The sequence below is a fragment of the Mobula birostris genome, chromosome 10 (genome assembly GCF_030028105.1).
Source record: "Mobula birostris isolate sMobBir1 chromosome 10, sMobBir1.hap1, whole genome shotgun sequence".
NCBI classification, from domain to species: Eukaryota; Metazoa; Chordata; class Chondrichthyes; order Myliobatiformes; family Myliobatidae; genus Mobula; species Mobula birostris.
The window spans coordinates 127,358,191-127,379,946 of record NC_092379.1 but is presented as its reverse complement, the minus strand read 5'-3'; the positions used below and the strand labels follow the sequence as shown (position 1 = coordinate 127,379,946).

Sequence of the window (21,756 nt, the reverse complement as noted above, 5' to 3'; positions counted from 1 at the left end):
ACAATGACTTGGTCTCCATAGCCATCTATGGTAATGAGATCCACAGATTCACCAGCCTCTGGCTAAAGAAACTCCTACTAATTTCTATTCTAAAGGGACATCCTTCTATTTTGAGGCCATACCCTCTGGTCCTAGACTCTCCAAACATCCACTTCATGTCCACTCTATCCAGGCCTTTCAATATTTGATAAGTTTCAATGAGATTCCACTTCATTTTTCTAAACTCCAGAGGGTACAGGCCCAGAGCCATCCATTTGCTAACTATTCTCTGAAATGTCCCTAATATGCCTGCCTAGATAAGTTTATGTTTTAATAGTGGAGGAATGAAAGTTAATAAGATCCTAAATGTGAAGCGCAGAAAGGTTAACCCAAGAATCATAAAATGAAACGGCATAAAAAAGATAATTTATCCATTTAGTTGCACCAGCATTTGGAGTTTAACTTTCCCTTAGTATTCTTCAAGAACTCCAATTCTCTGAACAGTTATCACTGAAACATATTCCACCTGTTCAAATGATACATTGGATAACACAATTTATGATTTCTCTTCATCTCCTGGGTTTGTTTTTGGGTTAGATGACATCATATATTCCAAATTTTGAGTGATGGAAACTCTTTCCCCCAGTACCCATTGCACACAACTTCTCTCCGCTATTTTTAATTATTCAATCACACTGTATTGTTGAATCCCTGTGGTCAGAATCAGAATTAGCTTTATTAGGACTGTCCTAAATGGCATGAAACTTGCAATCTGGGGCATCGGTGCAAAGACCTAAGATTGCTATGAATTACAAAGTAGTACAAAAATTTGTAATGAGGTAATATTCATGGGTTCACAGAATATTTTAAAAAATTGATGGTAGAAGGAAAGAACCTGTTTTTGAATGATAGTGTGAGCCTTTAAGCTCCTGTACCTCCTCCCGATGGTAGTTATGAGAAAGGAGCAATGGATGGTAAGAGTCCTTTATGATCTGCCATTAATCATCACCACCCTCAAGAGACCAGCCCAGGTCTCTTCAGATCACCACATAACTAAAGTTCTGCATTCCCACAACTTGTTTCATAAATCTCTGTGCATCTTCTCTAGAGCCCTGAGATCCTTCAGAAGATGTGGTACACCCAATTGGACACAATTTTCCAGATGAGATTGAAAGTTCAGCATAACTTCCTCCATGCTTCACTGCTAAAATTGCCTGGATTCCACTAGCTATTAAAATAGTGTTTTTTATTTACCTTTCCATCTTCTAAGATCTCTCTCTTCATGCAGCTAAGTTAAAATTGCTATTTTGCTTCTAGATTTCCTCATAGCCTATACACTCCTTTGCCGCACTGTCGGTAGGCTCAAGTCTAAATAATTCTGGCACTCTTTTCAAGTGGCTTTTCTTTAAGATGGGGAGCCCGGAATAGGTGCTGTCAGTCATAAGTCCATGCATCTATTCTCCAATGCCCTTTGCTTTGATTTATCATGATATCTTTTTAATTTTGTTACTGAAGTATGTAGCTTAGCAATAAATCCCACCTACCATATGTTTCCCCATTTTGCCAGTTGGTCTGTTGCTCACCTTACCAATGTCATATTTTTTCTGAGTTCCACACATTCTGCAGATGTGTATCCAAGTGCAGACAGTAATGTATTTCATAAAGATGTTGGTTTCTGAGGGGAAAAAACTGCACAGTTTCCACTGGTTAGAAAATACAATCCTTCACCATTAGTCTCTGCTTCCTTTCTCAGACAGCTATGTTCTCACCCAGCCACTGCCTTTTATCACCTAATTTTCCAAAGGGGAAGAGTAAGTACTTATACTAACTGACTTTCATTAAATCTTCTTCCTCACTCAGTTAGAGTTGCTAGTTTTCAGCTGCAGGTGTGATTCAATTCAATTGGATTTCAACCACCTCCAGATGTGTCATCTGATAATAAATCTCAATTTTCCACTCTAAACATGTCTTTCCTGTAGATAACACTATAAGAAGAGGAAGAATGGATTTTTTTTTCACAAAAGTGGGATCCATTAGCAGGAACCACCAGAAGGTGTGCGAGAACAGGTGATGGGCTTGAGCAGGGTGTCAGAAATATTTATGCAGTGACTTAGCAACAGTGTAGCAAAGGAGTGTATAGTTGAGGGGGAACCCTGGATCACGGTATGGTCTGACCATGCAAAATCTACGGATGCTGTCAATCTTAAACAAAAGCAGGAAATGCAGGAATCACTCAGCAGCATCAGAATTAGCTTTAGTATCACTGATAAATGTTATCTTGCAGCAGCAATACAGTGCAGTCTATTTAAAAATATAAATTACAGTAAGACATACATGTATATACTGTGCATATTGTATAAAACAAGCAGTGTAAAAAGCAGCAAAATAGTGAGGTAATGTTGAAGCATTGTTTCATTGTTTATTCAGAAACCTGATGGCAGAAGGGAAGAAGCTGTTCCTAAAATGTTGAATGTGCATCTTCAAGTTCCTCCCCCGCCTCCCTGACAATAGCAATGAGAGGAGGGCATGCCCTTTGTGATAGAGCCCTTAATGATGGTTGCTGCCTTTTTGGGGCATTGCCTTTTGAAGAGATCCATGATGCTGGGGAGAACAGTCCCTGTGATGAAGCTGACTGAGTTTGCAATCCTCAGCAGCTTTTTTCTGATTCTGTACACTGGCATCTACAGAAAGAGAAAACAAATTTATCATTTTGAATCTAAGATTCATTCCTTGGATCCTTTCTGAATTGCTGACGGTTTCCAGCATCTTTGGTTTCTGCTATGGTACGGAGACTTTTACAGTTGTGTTTCATTCATCTCAGGGAATGTGAATCAAATTTGATGAAGTGGCTTGGGGTTGAAGTTGTTGAGTGTTTATGTTCTCTATATCAGGAATTCAGTGAGGCTGATTATCCGTAAGGTACAGTTCGCTCCAGAGCAAAAGACCTTACAACCCATGTCGGAAGCTACTCGTCAGTTCCTCATGTCAGACAAGCCACTGCACCTGAAGGCATCACTTAGCAAAGAGGTCAGTTCCAATCATATAGAATTACTGACATTAATCCAAGTGGACTGGGTGGCACCAACACAAAGTTCAACTTCAAATTTCAAAGTAAATATATACAACTGTCTGCTCTAGAACCTACTTCCGTGAAAATGATAAAAGGGGTTATACTCTAAATATGAAGGTAATATTTCACCGAACTCTAGTCCACTGCTTTTGGAAGATTAAGTTCCATCCCAAAACAATCCACATTGTTATATTTGGATAATTTATGAAATCTATATGAACAAAGACCAGGCTCAATCAGCTTTTATATGCAATAACTTTTCACTGATTGCAACCTGGCTTTCCCTGTGAAAGAGAATAACCTTTCTTATGGAATTTTGCCCAACAATTGTATTCATCAGGATTTTATAAAGGAAATTTTCATATTTTGAGTGAAGTAACAATAATTACAGACAATACCAAATTTGGTAAAGTTGTGGAAAATGAGGGAGATTGCCAAAGGATTTAGCAGGGTGTAGACAACTTGAAATATGGGCCGAGAAATGGCAGAAAGAGTTTAATCTGGACAGTGTGACTTAGAGAGTTTAAATGCAACAGGAAAGTAGACAGAAAATGACAGAACACTAAAGAGCATTGGTGTACAGACAATCAAATCAGAGGGACCTGACTGTAGTAACGCTATTGGACAGGGCGATAAAGAAGGTGTATGGTATACTTGCTTTCATTGGTTTGGGCATTGAGTATAAACATTTAAAGTTCAAAGTAAATATATGTCACTATAAACTGCCCTGAGATTAATTTTCTTGCAGGAATTTACAGAAAATAAAATAACATAGCACTTACAAATATGTGTACAAAAACAGACTAACAATCAATGTGTAAAAGAAGACAATTGTGTAAATAGAAGAAGAATAATACTGAGAACACAAGCTATAGAAAGTGATCCTGTAGGTTGCAGAATCAGTTCAGAGCGACGCAGGTTCAGGAGCCTGATGGTTGAAGGGTAACAACTGCTAGTGAACCTGGTGGTGTGGGACCCAAGGCTTCTGTACTTCCTACCCAATGGCAGTAGTATGAAGAGACCGTGGCCTTGATTGTGGGGCTCTTTGACGATGGATGCTGCTTTGTTGTGTTGGCACTCCGTGTAAGCGTGCTCAGTGGTAGGGAGGGCTTCACCTGTGATGGGCTGAGCTGTATCTACGATTTTATGTAGCACTTACTGTTCTTGGGCATCAGCATTCCCATACCAGACTATGATGCAACCATTTAGGATACTCTATACAGTGCCCCTATAGAAATCTGTCAAAGTCCAAATGAATAGCAACTGTTTGGAACAGCTGGGGCTCAATTGCCTTTGAGTCAAGGAGTTGTAAGTTTAATTCCCCCCAAGAACGTGAGCATTGAAATCACAGAGCTGAGAGTAGGCTGCACTGGTAAGAGTGCCTTCTTTAGCATAAATTCCTAAACTGAGATGCTGTGCCCTCTGGTGGTGACAAACATTCAATAGAACTTCCAGAGATCTGAACATAACCATTCCCTGGGTTAGAGATGTGTAAGATAGAAAATACATCCCAGAAGTCAGATTGTGATTTTATGCGTTCTATGATCCAATGTCTTAGATAAACAAAGTGTATTTTAAAATTGGGAATTAATCATGAAGTGCATGATTTTCAATATGGAGCACTAATGTAGGAGAGAGCCTGGACAGGCAGAGTGGTGTCTGATGTATGAAGCACACAGCTGGATGTTACTCCACATTTGCCAGTCAGGCATGTGTGGCCAGAGGTGTCCCAAAACCTCTCCTTCCACAGGTAATAAGACCCTAAGACATGGAAGCACAATTAAGGCATTCAGTCCATCAAGTCTTCACCACCATTCCATCTTGGCTAATTTATTATCCCTCTAAATCCCATTCTCTTGCCTTCTCCCCATACCTTCTGACTGACCAAGAACCTATTAACCTCCACTTTAAATATACCTGATGATTTGGCCTCCATAGCCGTCTATGGCAGTAAATTCCACAGATTCACTACCTTCTGGCTAAAAAAAATTCCTCCTCTTCTGTATTCTAAATGGATTTCCCTCTAATCTGAGGCTGTGCTCTCTGGTCATGGACTCTCCCACAATAGGAAACATGGTCTTCACATCCACTTTATTTAAGACTTGCAATATTCAGTACATTTAAATAAGATCCCCTCTCATTCTTTTAAACTCTGGCGAGTACAGGCCCAGAGCTATCAAATGCTCCTCGTATTGTTAAGCCTTTCATTCCTGAAATCGTTCTTGTAAACCTCTTCTGGATCTTTTCCAATGCCAGCACATCTTTTTTTAGATAAGGGACCCAAAACTGCTCACAATATTCCAAGTGCAATCTGACCAAAGCCTTATAAAACTTGAGCATTATGTCCTTGTTTTTTGTATTCTAGTCCTCTTGAAATGAATGTTAACTTTGCATTTGCCTTCCTCATCACAGACTCAACGTGCCAGTTAACCTTTAAAGAATCCTTCGCGGGGACTCCCAAATCCCTTAGCACCTCTGATTTTTGAATTTTCTCCCTGTTCAGATAATAGTGTATGCCTTTGTTCCTTTTGCCAAACTGCATGATCATACATTTCACCACACTGCCACATCTTTGCCTATTCTCCCAATCTCTTTAATTGCTTCTACAGGTTACCTCCTTCCTCAACACTACCAGTCTTCAAACCATCCATTCCATTATCCAAATCTTTGACATGTATTATGAAAAGAAGTGGTCCCCACAGAACATCAGCACCAAAGCAGAAAAGGCCCCCTTTTTCCCACTCTTTGCCTCCTGCAAGTCAACCAACTTTCTATCCTTGCTCGTCTCTTTCCTGTAATATCTTGTTAAGCCTTTTGAAAACCCAAATATACAACATCTACTAACTCCCTTTTGTCTACCTTGCATATTTCTTCAAAGAATTCCAACAGATTTGTCAGGAAAGATATCCTTTCAAGGAAATTATGCTGACTTTGGTCTATTTTATTTTGTGCCTCCAAGTACCATTAAACCTCAGCTTCAGTAATGGACTCCAACATCTTCCCAACCTCTGAAGTCTGGCTAGCTAGCCTATAATTTCCTTGCTTCCATAATAGGTTGTAAGAATATAGGAGCAGGAGCAGGTCATTCAGCTCTCCAAGCGTGCCCTGCCATTCACTATGGTCGTGATCTACCTCAGGCCTCACTTCCTTTTTTTTGGTGCCAATTCACCATTGCCCTTAATTCAGTAATCTTTCAAAATAATCTACTATTGATCTTCGAGCCAGATTCTGATTGGATGCCTATGAGTATTTGTTTCTCTGATCTCTTTTGGTCCTCTCCACCCCCTCACCATGCTGGTGACCACCACTTTCTGACAAGTGCTCAACACTCTGACAACCTTACACTCTCCAACTGACACACTGCAGAATTCTCCAAAAACCCACCCCTATCCCAACCAATTATTCCAATCCTGATATCCTAGTCAGGGTGGTAGCACAGTGGTTGGCATAACACTTTACTGGCTCAGCAATCACGATCGGGGTTCAATCCCTTATAGCTCTCTGTAAGGGGATTGTACGTTCTCCCTGTGATCATGTGGGTTTCCTCCTGTATTCCAAAGACATATGAGGTAGGGTTAGTACGTGGGTGCTAGAAGCATGACAACACTTGTGGGCTGCCCCAGTCCATCCTTGGACTCAGTGGGTCATTCACCTGCCAATGACACATTTCACTGTATGTTTCAATATCTCAATGTACTTGTGACAAGTGAAGCTAATCCCAAATTTGAACACCAGCCTGCAGCCCTGAGGATTCAATAAATGTCTAGCAAGCCAAGCAGCATTTGTGGAAAGCGAAAAAGAGTTAAAGTTTCAGGTTGATGACCTATCAATATAACTTTGGTCCTTTGCTTTGCAGTGTTTCTAAATCTACTAGCAATAGACTCAGAAGAAAAATAATTGTTGTTACTTCCCCAACTCTAATGCCCTATTGTGACTGTTTAGTGCACCTGTAGAGGCGCAGACGGATAACAGGCTGTAATCCGGTTATCATTGTGGGAGCTTGCTACGTGCAATTTGCCTTCATTGAAACCTTTACCCTCTCTCAACACTCCCTGAACAGTACGTACACACACTAATCTGCAACCTGACCCAAATCAGCATATTCCAGATATCCGACAAATTTTCTCCATGACTTTCACAAGTCTAAGGAGCTCCTCCCTGACACCTCAATCTCCAAATATGCTTCGTGAACTATACTTGTGGAATTCTTGAAGCTGAAAGATTCTTTACAAATTCATGCATTTTGTTCATTCAATACCTCGATGAATTATTACTCAGAACACTTGTATGTCTCCTATTATCTGGCTACTGTATATAAGAACATTATTAGAAATCAGTACATAACAGACGCTGGTTCTTTGAGTTTTTAAAGACAAATGGCAGTTCTGTGCTGTGTGTCTGCTAAATCCTATATCCTCCTAATAAGACCAAGGAGATATAGGAGCAGAACTAGGTCATTTGGTCCATAATGTCTGCTCCACCATCCCAGTGTGTCTGATTTATTATTCTTCTCAACCCCATACACCTGCCTTCTCCCCATAACCGCATAACTTTGTCCCTATAATATAATAAGGGCATATTGTACCAATGAAGACCATCGTCCAATGTACAAGGGTACACACTCTCACCCCTAAACATTATATCATTGCACTGTCAGCTCAAACCAGTGTCAGGATCAGAAATCAGACCATACGAAGAGGGGGAGAAAAAGAAAAGGTGAATGGAAAAAATCCACTATTTAATTTTTTTTTTTTGGAAAATGTAATTACTTTTTATAAAAGCCCTCGAGCAAAGCACTAAATAATCCCACTTAATCCAATCAGTAGATGGAGGACAATGCTGGCTGATCTTTCACTAAGTAGTAATCCCTGTGATATTTGCAGCCTTCCCTGAGTCCAACAAGCATTAGTGAATGCCATTTAATCCTAAATACACTCAAGCCTCAATGAAAATACTTTTCTAAAAATGTAACATAAAATGTGAATACAATGTGTAACACGATGCATTTTAAGAAAATGGTGTCATTCACCACGGAAACAGCAAGTAAAAACTGCATAGAAAATGCAGTATGTGCTGATGTGAATGGATATAATGATGCAGCTTGTCCCACAAAGGCAAACAAGACCTATAGAGAAGCTAAATTATGTTATAACTTACTTTCCAATAAGATGGCTGTGCACTCAGATGCAGCAGTTTGTATGGGGTCAACCAAAGGTGTTATTGTATGTTTTAAACAGTATTTACGATCACAAGACCCTCTTGGACATTGCTGGTGTTGAATGCTGCAAGTCCAGTTTATTGAGTATTTGGCAAACGGCAGGGATAGAGAGCAGTGAAGCTGCATGGCATTGGTCATAGTGAGGACCAGGCCTTAAGCTGTGGTGCCTCCTGTTTGTGGCTGCCCGAGGGGAGGTGACAGATTTAGTGCTCTGCTGGAGTGCCAGAGGTCGTATGGCTCAGTGTCCCCTCTGGAGTCAATGCTGCCACTGGTGTCTGGTCAGCAGTAGACAAGCTAGATTGTGTTTGAATGCAGCCTGTTGCAACATTGATGGACTTGGGGATTTGGACTATTTTTGTTTTGCATAATTGTATTTTACTGCTATCTATATGGACTATATGTGTTTTGTGCTGTGTATGACTGTTGGTACTGTGTTTTTTCACCTTCGCCCCAGAGTGATGCTGTTTCATTTGGGTGTATTCATGGATATTCATGTATGGTTGAATGACTATTAAACTTGAACTTATATAGTGCAGAATAAGTCCTTTGGCTCACTGTGTCCACCCCAACCATAATGTCTATCAAATCTAATCCCACATAGTCCCATATCCCTTTATGGCCTGCTCATTCAAATACCTATACAAATACTTCTTAAATGTTATTGTTGCTGCTTCCACCATCTCTTCTGGCAGCTCATTCTAGATTCAAACCACTCTTCCCATGAACAATTTACACTTTCACTGCCCTTAAACATCCTCCCCCCTCACCTTAAACCTATGCCTTCTAGCTTTAAACCAGCAAGACAAACTTTGGAGTTGATTTTAGTTTAAATTTAAGATGTTCAGGTAATTTACTGGTTAATTTCTACTATTTGATGGTAGAAGATGTTGCAACACCAAGGAGATGCTTGTAAGATTGTAAGTTGTGAAAAGTTCAGTTAAGATTCCTTAGTCCTCACTTAGATGGTTGTTAGAGCATAGAATCTGATTAGAATCAGAGCATTAAGGGGGGTGTTTTTAACAAGGGGATTCAATAGTGAGGAGAACAGAGGAGGTTCTGAAAGCCTGATAGAGATACCCACATGGTGTGTTGCCTCCCAGGTGCCAGGGTACAGGATGTCTTGGATCGGGTGCAGAGTATTCCGAAGGGAGAGAGTGAACAGCCAGAAGTCTTGGTACACATTGGTACCAATTACATGGATAGAAAAAGGGTGGAGGTCCTGAAGAGAGAATTCAGGGTGTTGGGTAGGAAGCTGAAAAGCAGGACCTCCAGGGTCATAATCTCAGGATTGCTGCCTGTGCTACGTGCTAACGAGTGCAAGAATAGCATGATCAGGCATATTAATGTGTGGCTGAGAGACTGGTGTAGGGGCAGGGCTTCAGGTTCCTGGATCATTGGGGCCTCTTCTGCAGGAGGTATGACCTGTACAAAAAGGACGGATAAACCTGAACCCAAAGGGGTCCAATATCCTAGCAGGCAGGTTTAATAGAGCTGTTCGGGAGGGTTTAAACTAATTTGGCAGGGCAATGGGAACCGGACTGAGGAAAGGGAAAACAGAAATAAATCAAAGGTAACGTGCAACAGAGATGATAGAAAGGACAGGCAGAAGATGAGGCATAGTCACAGCAAGTAGGATGAGGTACAGGGTAATAGAGGTGTGGTGCAGTTAAAACAAAGCAACAAATACTGGACTGAAAATGTTATATTTAAATGCACGCAGCATAAGAAATATAATGGACGATCTTGAAATTCAGCTACAGATTGGCAAGTATGATGTTGTGGCCATCTCTGAAACTTGGCTAAAGCATGGCTACCATTGAGAGCTGAACATCCAAGAATATACGGTGTATTGGAAAGATGGGTTAGTTGGCAGAGGGGGTGGTGTGGCCCTGTGTATAAGAAATAATATTAAATCTTCAGAAAGGGTTGACGTAGGATCGGAAGGTGTAGAAGGACTCTAATGGCAGTTGTATACAAGCCTCTAAATAGCAGCCGGGATGTGAATTACAAAATTACAGCAGGAGATCGAAAAAGCATGTCAGAAGGGCAATGTCATGATAATCGTTGGGGATTTTAACATGGAAGTAGATTGGGAGAACTAGACCAGTATTGCACCTCAAGAGAATTTGTAAAATGTCTGAGTGATGGCTTTTTAAGAGCAGCTTATTGTTGAGCCCACTAGGGGATCGGCTGTGCTGGATTGGGTGTTGTGCAATGATCCGGAGGTGATAAAAGAGTTTAAGGTAAAGGAACCCTTAGGGAACAGTGATCACAATATGACTGAGTTCACTTTGAAATTTGAGAAGGAGAAACTAAATTCCAATGTGTCAGTATTTCAGTGGATTAAAGGAAATTACAATGGCATAAGAGGGAATCTGGCCAAGGTTGACTGGAAAGAGACACAACGGCAGGAAGGACAGCAGAACAGCAATGGCTGGAGTTTCTGCAAAAAATGAGGAAAGTGTAAGAAAGGTATATTCCAGATGAGAAAAAAATTTCAAATGGAAGGACACTACTGTGGCCGACAAGTGAAGTCAGAGCCAAAGTAAAAGCAAAAGAGAAGGCATATAAGGAAGCCAAAGCCAGTGGGAAGATGTTGGGAAGCTTATAAGAAAACTTTCAGAAGGAAACTCAGAGGTCACAATGAAGGAAAAGATGAATTATGAAAGGAAGCTGGTGACTAATATCAAAGAAGATACGAAAAGCTTTTTTGAATATATAGGGGGTAAATGAGAGTCAAAGGTAGATATAGGACCAATAGAAAATGATGCTGGAGATATTGTAATGAGAGACGCAGAGATGGCAGAGTAACTGAATGCGTATTTTGCATCAGTCTTCACAATGGAAAACATCTGCTGTATACCAGACATTCAAGAATGTCAGAGAAGTGAAGTATGTGCGGTGAAAATTACGACTGAGAAGGTGCTCAGGAAGCTTAATGATCTCGATGGATAAATCTCTGGACCTGATGTAATGCACTCTCAGATTCTGAAGGAAGTAGCTGGACAGATTATAGAGACATTAACGATGATCTTTCAAGAATCGATAGACCGGATTGTACCAGATGACTGGAAAATTGCAAATTTTACTCTGCTATTTAAGAAGGGTGGGAGGCAGCAGAAAGGAAACTATTGACCTGTTAGCCTGACATCAATGGTTGGGAAATTGTTGAAATTGATTGTTAGGTTTGAGATTACGGAGTACTTGGAGGAACATGACAAGATAGGCCAAAGCCAGCATGGTTTCCTGAAAGGAAAATCATGCCTAACTAACCTACTGCAATTTTTTGAGGAAATTACAAACATGGTGGACAAAGGAGATACAGTAGATGTGTACTTGGATTTTCAGAAGGCCTTTGACAAGGTGCCACAGATGAGGCTGCTAAGCAAGATAGGATCCAATGGAATTACAGGGGAGTTACTAGCATGAGTGGAGCACTGGCTGATTGGCAAAAAACAGACAGTGGGAATAAAGGGATCCTATTCTGGCTGGCTGCGGTTTACCAGTGCAGTTCTGCAGGGGCTGTTGTTGGAACCGTTGCTTTTTTATGATGTACGTCAATGATTTGGACCTTGGGATAATGGATTTGTGACTAAATTTGCCGATGATACAAAGATAGGTGGAGGAGCAGGTAGTATTGAGGAAACAGAGCCTGCAGAGAGACTCAGATAGTTTAGGGGAATGGGCAAAGAAGTGGTAAATTAAATAAATGTTGGAACGTGCATGGTCATGCACTTTGGTGGAAGAAATAAGCAGGTAGACTATTATTTAGACAGGGAGAAAATTCAAAATGCAGAGATGCAAAGGAACTTGGGAGCCCTTGTGCAGGATACCCTGAAAGTTAACCTCCAGGTTGAGTCGATTGTGAAGAAGGTGAATGCAATGTTGGCATTCATTTCTAGAGGTATAGAATATAAGAGCAGGAACACTTGGAGTTTTGTATGCATTTTTGGGCTCCTTATCTTAGAATGGATATACTGACATTGGAGATGGTTCAGAGAAGATTCACAAGAATGATTCCAGGAATGAAAGGGTTACTGTATGAGGAACGTCTGGCAGCTCTTGGGCTGTATTCCCTGGAGTTCAGGAGAACGAGGGGGGATCTCATAGAAACATTCCGAATGTTAAAAGGCCTAAACAGATTAGATATGGCAAAGTTGTTTTCCATGGTAGGGGAGTCTAGGGCAAGATGGCACGACTTGAGGATTGAAGGACCTCCATTTAGAATAGAGGTGCGGAGAAATTACTTTAGTCAGAGGGTGGTAAATCTGTAGAAGTTGTTGCCTCGAGCAGCTGTGGAGGCCAAGTCACTGGGTGTATTTAAGGCAGGGAGATAGATAGATTCTTGATTAGCCAGGGCATCAAAGGGTATGGGGAGAAGGCAGGGGAATGAGTTGACTGGAAGAATTGGATCAGCCCATGAGTGAATGGTGGAACGGACTTGATGGGCCGACTGGTCTACTTCTGCTCCTATATCTTATCATCTTATGAGTGGGTCCTGGGCAGTTATTCCTGGTTAGAATCATAAAGTACAAGAAAAAGTTCTTTAGTCCATCATGTCTACTCTGATGATTAGGTAACTATCTACACCAATTTTATTTCTCAGCACTCAGCCCACAGCTTTCTGTCTATTGGTGCTTCAAGAGCTTATCTAAATATTTCTTAAATGTATTGTATTCGTCAATGTGGAGTGGAGAGCGAGTTTGTAAAACCGGTGGGAGCAAAGGATGTTTGGAATGGTGAGGGTGGAGTGCTGCGGGAGGGCTCTGGGACAGGTGGCAGTGAAGCAGTGCCAGGGGCAGGGAGTAGCACTGGTACTAGACACAGCCAGCCCTGAGACAGGCAAGGTCATTTGATTCCAGACAACTGGTTTATTGATCATTACAGTGTTCTATGTTCTAAAAGGGAGGGGTTTGGTACTGGAATCTGTAGGATGCCTATGAGTAAAGACGGAGCTTCCTAGATAAAATATACTAGTCCAACAAGAAGGAAACAGCATTTTTCGTATTTTATTGTCACAAGGATTGTGAGTGAAAAATGCTGTCACCAAATAACATGGGGACAGCAGAGGCACAGACTTGATGTGTTTTGTCATTTTTACAACTCCAGAACCCTTTTAATGTCAGCTCCTTAATCATAATGCTCTTTTATTCATGCTTCCTAATGTACCTGACAGCTCCAGCTGTTGAGTTAAGTGTTGTGTGGAGAACTCCTGGAAAATACAAGCTAAATTTCTTTTACAGATATACTACCACAATGAACCTATAGACGTCACAGTTTGCATCACCAATAACACAAGCAAGGTGGTGAAGAAGATTAAGTTATCAGGTAGGTTTGTTTTCCCAGTTTGAAAAATTTTGCCGTAATCTATGATGTGAAATTGCTGCTGTACAAGGTGTGACACAGATCCCAAGGTTAACCCAGTCTGCCTGGTGGAAGGATGGATCCAGTGATTCAGGCTGAGTACTAGATAACTGCATGCAAAACGCTGGAGGATCTCACTAAGTCAGCCAGTATTGTGGAGTGGGAGAAACAGTCAACATTCTTCTAACTCTGAGTTGGAACAAATTTCCCATTTGTTGCAATGTTTGTGCAAGAAAGCAACTTTTCATGCTTTTCCTGCACTTCCTACTTTCAGCCTTGTAGTAACATGTAACCCACAGTCACAGATTCACACAACTTCAAATGTGTTTGTGCGGACTATCAAACACCAATTAATCCAATTTGAACCCATTTTATGCTCCCTAGCTTCCCATTCATTCCTGCCAAATTCTATCACTTACATAAAGAGTAGGGGCAATTACTGGTCTGTTATCTCACCAGATTTCACATCTTTAAGGTCCGGAAGAGACCAGATCTGGAGAAAACCCATGCGATAAATTGCATTATCCATGCTTTCAGAGTTCCCCATTAAGGAAGGCCTGACAGGAGGGGCACTAAGACCATAAGACATTGGATCAGAATTAGGCCATTCAACCAGTCGAGTCTGTTCCATCATTCCATCATGGCTGACCCCGGATCCCACTCAACCTCACATATCTGCTTTCTCGCCATCTCTTTTGATGCCCGGACCGATCAGGAAGTTATCAACTTCTGCCTTAAATAAATCCATGGACTTGGTGTCCACCACAGCCTGTGGCAGAGCATTCCACAGATTTACTACTCTCTAGCTAAAAAAAATTCCTCCTTACCCCTTCTCTAAAGTGTCACTCTTCAATTTTGAGGCTGTGCTCTCTAGTTCTGGATACCCCCGCCATAGGAAGCATCCTCTCCATATCCACACTATCTAGTCCTTTCAACATTCAGTATGTTTCAATGAGATTGACCCTTTGTTCTTCTAAATTCCAGTGAGTACAGGCTCAAAACTGTTAACAATACTCCAAGAGCAGTCGAACTAGTATCTTATAAAGGCTCAGCATTAATGACTTGCTTTAATATTCTATTCCTCTTGGAGTAATTGCCAAGATTGCATTTGCCTTCTTTACCACAGACTCAACTTGTAAATTAATCTTCTGGGAGTCTTGCATGAAGATCCTAAGATTCTTTGTACCTCTGATGTTTGAACCTTCTCCCCATTCAGATAATAGTCCTCACTACTGTTCCTTTTAACAAAATATGTTATCATGCATTTCCCAACACTGTATTCCATCTGCCACTTTTTTGCCCATTCTTCCAGTTTGTCTAAGTCCTGCTGCAATTGCATTGCATCCTCAGTACTACCTACCCCTCCACTTATCTTTGTATCATCCGCAAACTTTGCCACAAAAACATCAATTTCATTATTTAAATCATTGACAAACAATGTGAAAAGTGGTGGTCCCAATTCCGACCTCTGAGGAACACTACTAGTCACTGGCAGCCAACCTGAAAAAATCCCATTTATTCCCACTTGTTGCATCCTGCCTGTCAGCCATTCCACTATCTGTGCCAGTATCTTTCCTGTAACACCACAGGATCTAGAAGAGGCAAATCTTTTAACTGTTGTGAACTTTGAAAGGCAAAATTGGCCCTTTTAGGTCTGGGTGGGAAACCTTGATCCTCTTTTGTCCTCATTTCTGTTCTCCCTGCATTGCTCATACATGAAAATCTTGTTCAGGAGTAAGAACTAGTACTGCCCAGAAAGTCAAATTCAGCAGCTGACATATTGTTTAGCAGGAACAGCACCTACAATCTTGTATTGAATTGACTCATTTCTTACATCCTTCACATACATGAGGAGTGAAAATCTTTACATTACGTCTCTGTCTAAATGTGCAATCATAGTAATTTATAATAAATTGAACAGTCAATGTAACATAGAATACAGTCAAAGCAGTGTGAGTTAATAAGTCTGATGGCTTGGTGGAAGAAGCTGTCCCGGAGCCTTTTGGTCCTGGCTTTTATGCTGCGGTACTATTTCTTGGATTTTAGCAGCTGGAACAGTTTGTGGTTGGGGTGACTCGGGTCCCCAGTGATAATTCAAGCCCTTTTTTCACACCAGTCTTTGTAAATGTCCAGAATCTTGAAGTTCACAACTACAGATGTGCTGGGCTGTCCACACCACTCTCTGCAGAATCCTGCAATTAAGGGAGGTACAGTTCCCATACCAGGCAGTGATGCAGCCAGTCAGGATGCTCTCAATTGTGCCCCTGTAGAAAGTTGTTAGGACTTGGGAGCCCATACTAAACTTTCTCAACCGTCTGAGGTGAAATAGGTGCTGTTGTGCCTTTTTCATCTCACAGTTGTTGTTTACAGACCATGTGAGGTCCTCAGTGATGTGGATGCTGAGGAACTTGAAGTTTCAGTGCCATAGTAGAACAACAATGGTAAAGTAGCTTTATTAGAATATTGCCAGGACTCGAGGGCCTGAGTTACAAGGAGAGTTTGAGCAAGCATTTCTTGGAGTATCAGATATTGAGAGGCATAGATAGGGTCAATGCAGATAGTCTTTGTCCAAAGGAGAGGGATTCAAAGCCTGGAGGGTGTAAGTTTATAAAACTCTAGTTAGGCCATATCTGGAGTATTGCATGCAGTTCTGGTCGCCACACTACAGGAAGGATGTTGAGGCTTTGGAGAGGCCTCCTGGTTTACCAGGATGCTGCCTGGTTTAGAGGGCATGTGCTATCATGAGAGGCTGAATAAACTTGGGTTGTTTTTGTTGGAGCACTGGAAGCTAAGGGTAGATCTCATAGAGGTTTACAAGATTATGAGAGGCATTGATAGAGTGGACAAGGCATATCAGTTTCCCAGGGCTGAAATGTTTAATACCAGAGGTGAGAGAGGGTAGGTTCAAGGGGGATGTGAGGGGTAACTTTTTCACTCAGAGTGCCTGGAATGCACTGCCTGGTCTGGTGGTAGAGGCAAATACATTAGTGTCTTTTAAGAGACGTTTGGATAAGGACATGGATGTAAGGAAGATGGAGGGATATGGACATGGTGCAGGTAGGAGGGATTCACATTTGCGTATTTTCTCCTAAGCTGGTTCGTCACAACATTGTAGGCCACATGACCTGTTCCCTGTGCTGTGCTGTTCTATGTTTAAAATGAATGAGAAAAGATCTGAGGGACATCTCCCTCATGCAGAGGGTACTGTGTACATGAAACAAATCGCCAGAGATAGCAATTGAAGCTGGTACAATAATAAGGTTGAAGGGAAGTATATGGACAGGAAAGGTTCAGAGGAATATGAGCCAAATGGAGGAAAGTGGACATTGGTCAGCATGGACTAGATTTGCCGAAGGGTCTGTTCCTGTGGCTGTATTGCTCTACAACTCCATAAGAAACAACCACAACTGTTCAGTGTGTTTAGTATTACTGATGAACGTCCAGGCAACACAAGTTCCCAGTGAGTGGCCTCTGACATGCCATTGTATAGCCACAATAGGTACTATCCTGGCTACAAGCACAGTTATTCATACTAATCTGCCCTCTGAGTGTAACATATCACTAACATAAGCAGAGAGAAGATGGGCCACAGCTACTCCAGAAGGCAGAATACATCTCCTCCTTCAGGTTAATTAGAGTTGGACAAGGACTTTTGCCCCTACCAACTCATCCCATAGGCTAAGTAAACAAAAAAATGCTGTTGTATATTTTATGAAATGTGTTATCACATTGGTGGTGTCAATTCTATTCCTACTGAGTTACCTTGTGCTAATTATAAACAATTTATTTTTCAATTAAATTGCATGCTACTTTGTCACACTAGCAAGCACTTGTCGGTAAATCACTTCGTGAGCTCTAGGCTGTTCCTCCAGTCAGAATGGGGCGGGGGGGGGGTGCAGGGGCAGGGGGAGTTGGAGCATTTGCAGAATCTGAAGTGTGAACTCTGAGAGGGGGGAAAAAAGATGCAGGCAGTTTGTTACCAGTAGACCTAAGGAACGAGTGTGCTTTTTGACGTTTGATTTACTGTTCTGTGTCAGAAAGGGCATCACTTGTCACTGTGCTATGAGTGTTACCTATCAGTTGCAGTGAATTACATTGTTTCTTTATTTTGTCCATTCAGTTGATCAAGTCACTGATGTAGTCCTTTATCAACTTGACAAATATACAAAGACGGTGGCTGTGGAAGAATGGGAGTAAGTAAAGTGTGAAATGTACTACAGTGCTCTAAGGGAGTGTGTACATGTGCAAGTATGCATATTTGTGTTTGCATGCACGTGTCTGTTTTGTGTGGCACACATGGGTGTATATCTATTTGTGTGCCTGCATTTCACACTTGTGCATCTATTCTGTGTGTGCGCATGGATGTATTTATATGTTTGCATGAATATTTGTGTTTGTGTGTGTGCATACGTGTGTCTGCCTGTCTGGTATTGGTACTGGTTTATTATTTTTCACATGCACCAAACTACAGTGAAAATCTTGTTCAACATACTGTTCATTCAGATCAAATCATTACACAATGCATTGAGCTAAAATAAGGTAAAACAATAAATTGTAAAAGCTACTGAAAGACTAAATTATACAGTGCAAGGTCAAAATGAGTGAGATTGTGAGGCCAAAAGTCCATCTTATTGTACAAGAGGTCCGTTCAAGACTCTGATAACAGTGTTATCAAGATGGTTCCCTTGAGTCTGGTGGTATGTGCTTTCAGGCTTTTGTATCTTCTGCCCAATATGACGGGAGAAGAGTGACTACTCAGGGTGGGTGGGGTCTTTGATTATGCTGGCTTCTTTACTGAGGCAACAAGAAGTATCAACAGAGTCCCTAGAAGAAACACTGGTTCCTGTGAAGTGCTGAGCCATGTCCGCAACTCTCTGCAGTTTCTGGAGGTCAGGGGCAGAGCAGTTGCTACACCAAGCCATTATGCACCCAGACAGAATGCTTTAGTGTATTGATAAAGATTGGTCGGAGATGATGGGGACATGCTGAATTTCTTCAGCCTCCTGAGGAAGTAAAGGCGTTGGTGAGGCTTCTTGGCCGTGACATCAACATGGTTGGATCAGGACAGGCAATTGATGAGGATCGCACCTAAGAACATGAAATTATCAACCCCAATTGAGGTAGACAGGTCCAACACCGCCAACCCCCCCCCCCCCCCCCCCGGCAACCTTCCTGGATGACCAGCTTTTTTGTTTTGTTGACGTTGAGGAAAAATAAATTGTTGTCATGTCACCGTGTTATTAAGCTCTCTATCTCCTTCATGTACTCCAATTCATTGTTATTTGAGATGCAGCCCACTACAGTGATATCTGCAACCTTACAGATGGAGCTTGGGCAGAATCTGGCCACCGAGTCATGAGTCTACAGAAAGCTGAGTAGGGCTTTGTGCAGCACCTGTGTTGAGAATAATGATGGCGGAAGTGGTGCCACCTAGGTGAGGTTGGTTAGCACCCAAGTGCTGGAGTATCCGAGACTAGAATCGAGACACAATACGAGACTGAAATGAAGACAGGTTTATAAACTCGATGCTAGATGAGAATCCAAATTTGAGCTGATGATTGAGCACTGAACCTCAGTTCAGGTGCTCTTTAAATATTAAAATCTTGGTGCCAAAATGTGGCTGCCAATTAACAGGGTGGGCCTGAATCTTTCAGAGGGCCATGTCAGCTATCCATACTCCGGAGAGTTAGAGGATCTAGACTACAGAGGCTGGCGAGGATGACTGCATGTTGTAACACTTACAGATTGTGGTCTGTTGGTCAGGAAGCACGGATCCGGTTGCAGAGGGAGGTATTAATTCCCAGGGTCTCATCTTTAGTGGTGAGTTTGCTTGGAATAGTAGTCTATATGTGTGAGTGTATCCGTGTGCATGTATGTGGGTGTGTTTGGTGAGACACTGTGTTGCAATCAGACACACCAGTGTGAGAAATTCCACGTATGACACACTGGTATTCAAATTTGCTGCTCCATACTATTATTCACATTGCTGGCTGCCATAAAGGCAATGTTTTTATGCACCGAGTGGGGAGCTCATCAGCTGTCTGTTTTCTCAGCCGGAGAATGGCCCAGGGACAATTAAAGTAATCAATACCAAAAATAAGGATTAGAATTTGCACTGCTGGAGGAGTCTAAGTGCACAACATGAACACATCATACCCCAATTCGTTAATGAAATTGATTATAAACCTGTTAATAGGGGGTGACAGTAGCATAGCGGTTAGTGCAATGCTATTTCACCCGCGGCGTTCCGGAATTCGAGATTCAGTTCCAGCTCCATCTGTAAGGAGTTTGTATGTTCTCCCTGCGAGAGTGTGCGTTTCCCCCAGGTGCTCTGGTTTCTTCCCACAGTCCAAAGACCTACCAGTTATTAGCTTAGTTGGTCATTGTAAATTGTCCTGCGGTTAGGTTAGTGTTAAATAGGTGGGTTACTGGGTGATGAGGCTCATTGGGCCAGAAAGGCCTGTTCCACACCGTATCTCTAAATAAATAACATTATAGTAAAACTGGATTGATTTTAACTTGTGATCTGTGTGTGTGTGATTCCAGTGAAACTGTGGCTGCCAATTCTAACTTCACCAAAGTTTACAAAGTGACTCCTGTTCTGGCCAACAATCGGAAGAAACGAGGCCTGGCCTTAGATGGGAAACTCAAACATGAGGACACTAACTTGGCCTCGAGTACCATGTAAGTCCTGCGAATGGAAACCAACTCATGCACGCTATATGACAAGCCCCAAGGACTCACATAAAGAGCAGTACTGAATGTAATGAGGCTACAGTTAAAACCAGCACATCCCGCTTTTCATTGGTATGCAGAGATTCAAAATTCAAGATCCAAGATCCACGATTGTCTATTGTCATTCTTCAGTACACAAGTGTAAGAGAGAACAAAATGATTGTTAGTCCAGACCTGATACAGCATGAGAAAACACAATAAGCATAAAGAACACAATAAGGAAACAAAAACATAATAAATATGAAAGCAATCCTATAAATGTGCAAGTAACTGTTGTATACATAGACTGGTTGTAAGAGTGATGGGTAAGGTTACATCAGGTGATGTGTACATGGAGGTGGTGGGTGGAAGGGTTAATCAGCTTTATCATTGAGGGGAAGTAACTGTTGAGTTTAACTGTTCAGAGCTGAACCTCAACATGTCAAATAATATTTTATAACCATTCTATTTTTAATGTACAACTTTTCAATAACAAGGAAATATTTAGTTAATTTCTCATCTGATTTCTCCCAACTTACTCCCCCTATTTCAGTCCTGAAACCCCACCATTCATTTTACCCCCTGTTCTTTCTCCACTTCCGCTTTTCTCCTTTCCAGATCACGTCTCACTCTCCTTCAACTCTGCCTATTTCCTACATCTTATATATGGCCCCATGTTGCCCCTGCCTAATATGACATCTAAGTTAGTTATGTCCATGCTTCCCACCACCACAACCCACCTTCAGCTTATGCTTCTGTTCTTTTGCCCATTCATTTCCTTTGATTTTTAGCATCCATGATCTTTGTCGTAACCAATCAGCCTATTTCTTCCCTAAAGCATTACATTATCTCACTTCTCCACTTAAAATATTTTATACCAGATACTGACATATATCACATTGTTTTATATAAAATTTAATATTGGAAAATGAGAAATAATTTCAATGCGATAAAATAGACAACGTTAAGTTAGAATCACAGGAAATGATCATCCAACCGTATTGTGATATACCACACCCTCTCCATTGTTTTACATTGTGTGGACTTTGCTACCTGTACTTACGTTTCCTTCTAGGCTCAGACCAGAACTCGATAAAGAGGTCCTTGGAATGCTTGTCTCCTACCTGATGAAGGTGAAGGTGATAGCCTCCCGAGGCGGGTAGGTAATTTTACTTCAGGTTCAAGTTCAAGGTCAAGTTTAATTCTCATTCAACCATACACATGTATACAGCTTAATGAATCGGTGATCCTCACCAGGCCAAGGGCAAAACACAATACATACAGTACACAGCGCAAAGCATGAATATTTACAATAACATATAAAGTCACAAAATAATTTTACCGTAAGTCACTGGACTGTTTGATAATGCATGGGATGTTGTCCTGGAGCCACATTTCTGCAAGAATTAGT

The 21,756-nt window shown here is 41.5% G+C and overlaps 1 protein-coding gene across 1 annotated transcript in view; it reads left to right on the top strand.

Moving 5' to 3' along the window:
* Positions 1 to 21,756, top strand: part of LOC140203739 (arrestin-C-like) — a 66,125-nt gene that overhangs the window by 20,156 nt on the left and 24,213 nt on the right. The window contains exons 7-11 of the mRNA XM_072269772.1: positions 2,871 to 3,006; positions 13,511 to 13,595; positions 17,752 to 17,824; positions 20,178 to 20,315; positions 21,421 to 21,504. Coding sequence (XP_072125873.1) covers positions 2,871 to 3,006; positions 13,511 to 13,595; positions 17,752 to 17,824; positions 20,178 to 20,315; positions 21,421 to 21,504 — 516 coding nt within the window. The remainder of the gene's footprint in view (positions 1 to 2,870; positions 3,007 to 13,510; positions 13,596 to 17,751; positions 17,825 to 20,177; positions 20,316 to 21,420; positions 21,505 to 21,756) is intronic.